The sequence below is a fragment of the Nicotiana sylvestris genome, chromosome 1 (genome assembly GCF_000393655.2).
Source record: "Nicotiana sylvestris chromosome 1, ASM39365v2, whole genome shotgun sequence".
In the NCBI taxonomy this organism is placed as follows: Eukaryota; Viridiplantae; Streptophyta; class Magnoliopsida; order Solanales; family Solanaceae; genus Nicotiana; species Nicotiana sylvestris.
In genome coordinates this window covers 17,955,587-17,956,108 of record NC_091057.1, presented here as the reverse complement: position 1 = coordinate 17,956,108, position 522 = coordinate 17,955,587, and the positions used below count along the sequence as shown (strand labels likewise).

At 51.9% G+C, this 522-nt stretch overlaps 1 protein-coding gene across 1 annotated transcript; it reads right to left on the bottom strand.

The window, feature by feature from the left end:
* Positions 1 to 522, bottom strand: LOC138891107 (uncharacterized). The gene has a single exon (XM_070174082.1). The coding sequence runs from the start codon at positions 520 to 522 to the stop codon at positions 1 to 3; it is 522 nt and encodes a 173-aa protein (XP_070030183.1).

The following is a 522-nucleotide window of genomic DNA, read 5'->3' as shown; positions in this document are numbered from 1 at the left end:
TCATATCCCCGGGAGCGCCATCCTCAGGACTGCACCTTCGACAGCTCTATCTTCGAGAGCCTCCTCTCCTTTGGGAACATATTTTTCACCTTCACCGTCCCTGGAGCCACTCGCTACATCCTCATCATTGGAAGAGACAAGAAACCTGGCATCAGTTTCCCGTGCCTTTGCCTCGGCTAGGTCAAACCCTCGGGCATGGATTTCTTCGAGGGTCTCCCTTTGGTCCTGGCACTTGGCCAAATCATTGCTCCATTTTTCCCAGTCGGAGGCCTCCCTCAACTCAGATTTAACGGCCGTGATGTCCTTTAAGTATATAGCAATGGATTTATCAGCCGCAGCCTTCGTCTTCTCAGCTTCAGTCGCAGCCTGTATAGCTTTGGCCTGGGCTCTAGCGAGCTCTGCCTCTAACTCCTCAATTTTCTTGGTCTGGGACAGACCCTTCGCTTTAATGCCTCGGAGTTGAGTTTCAGCCGAGGCCAGTTGGGTTGTAACAACTTCCTTATCGGTAGAGAGCTGATCCAT

Excerpts from the sequence above, each read along its gene's own strand:
- LOC138891107 (XM_070174082.1), bottom strand. The coding sequence starts at position 522 with ATGGATCAGCTCTCTACCGATAAGGAAGTTGTTACAACCCAACTGGCC.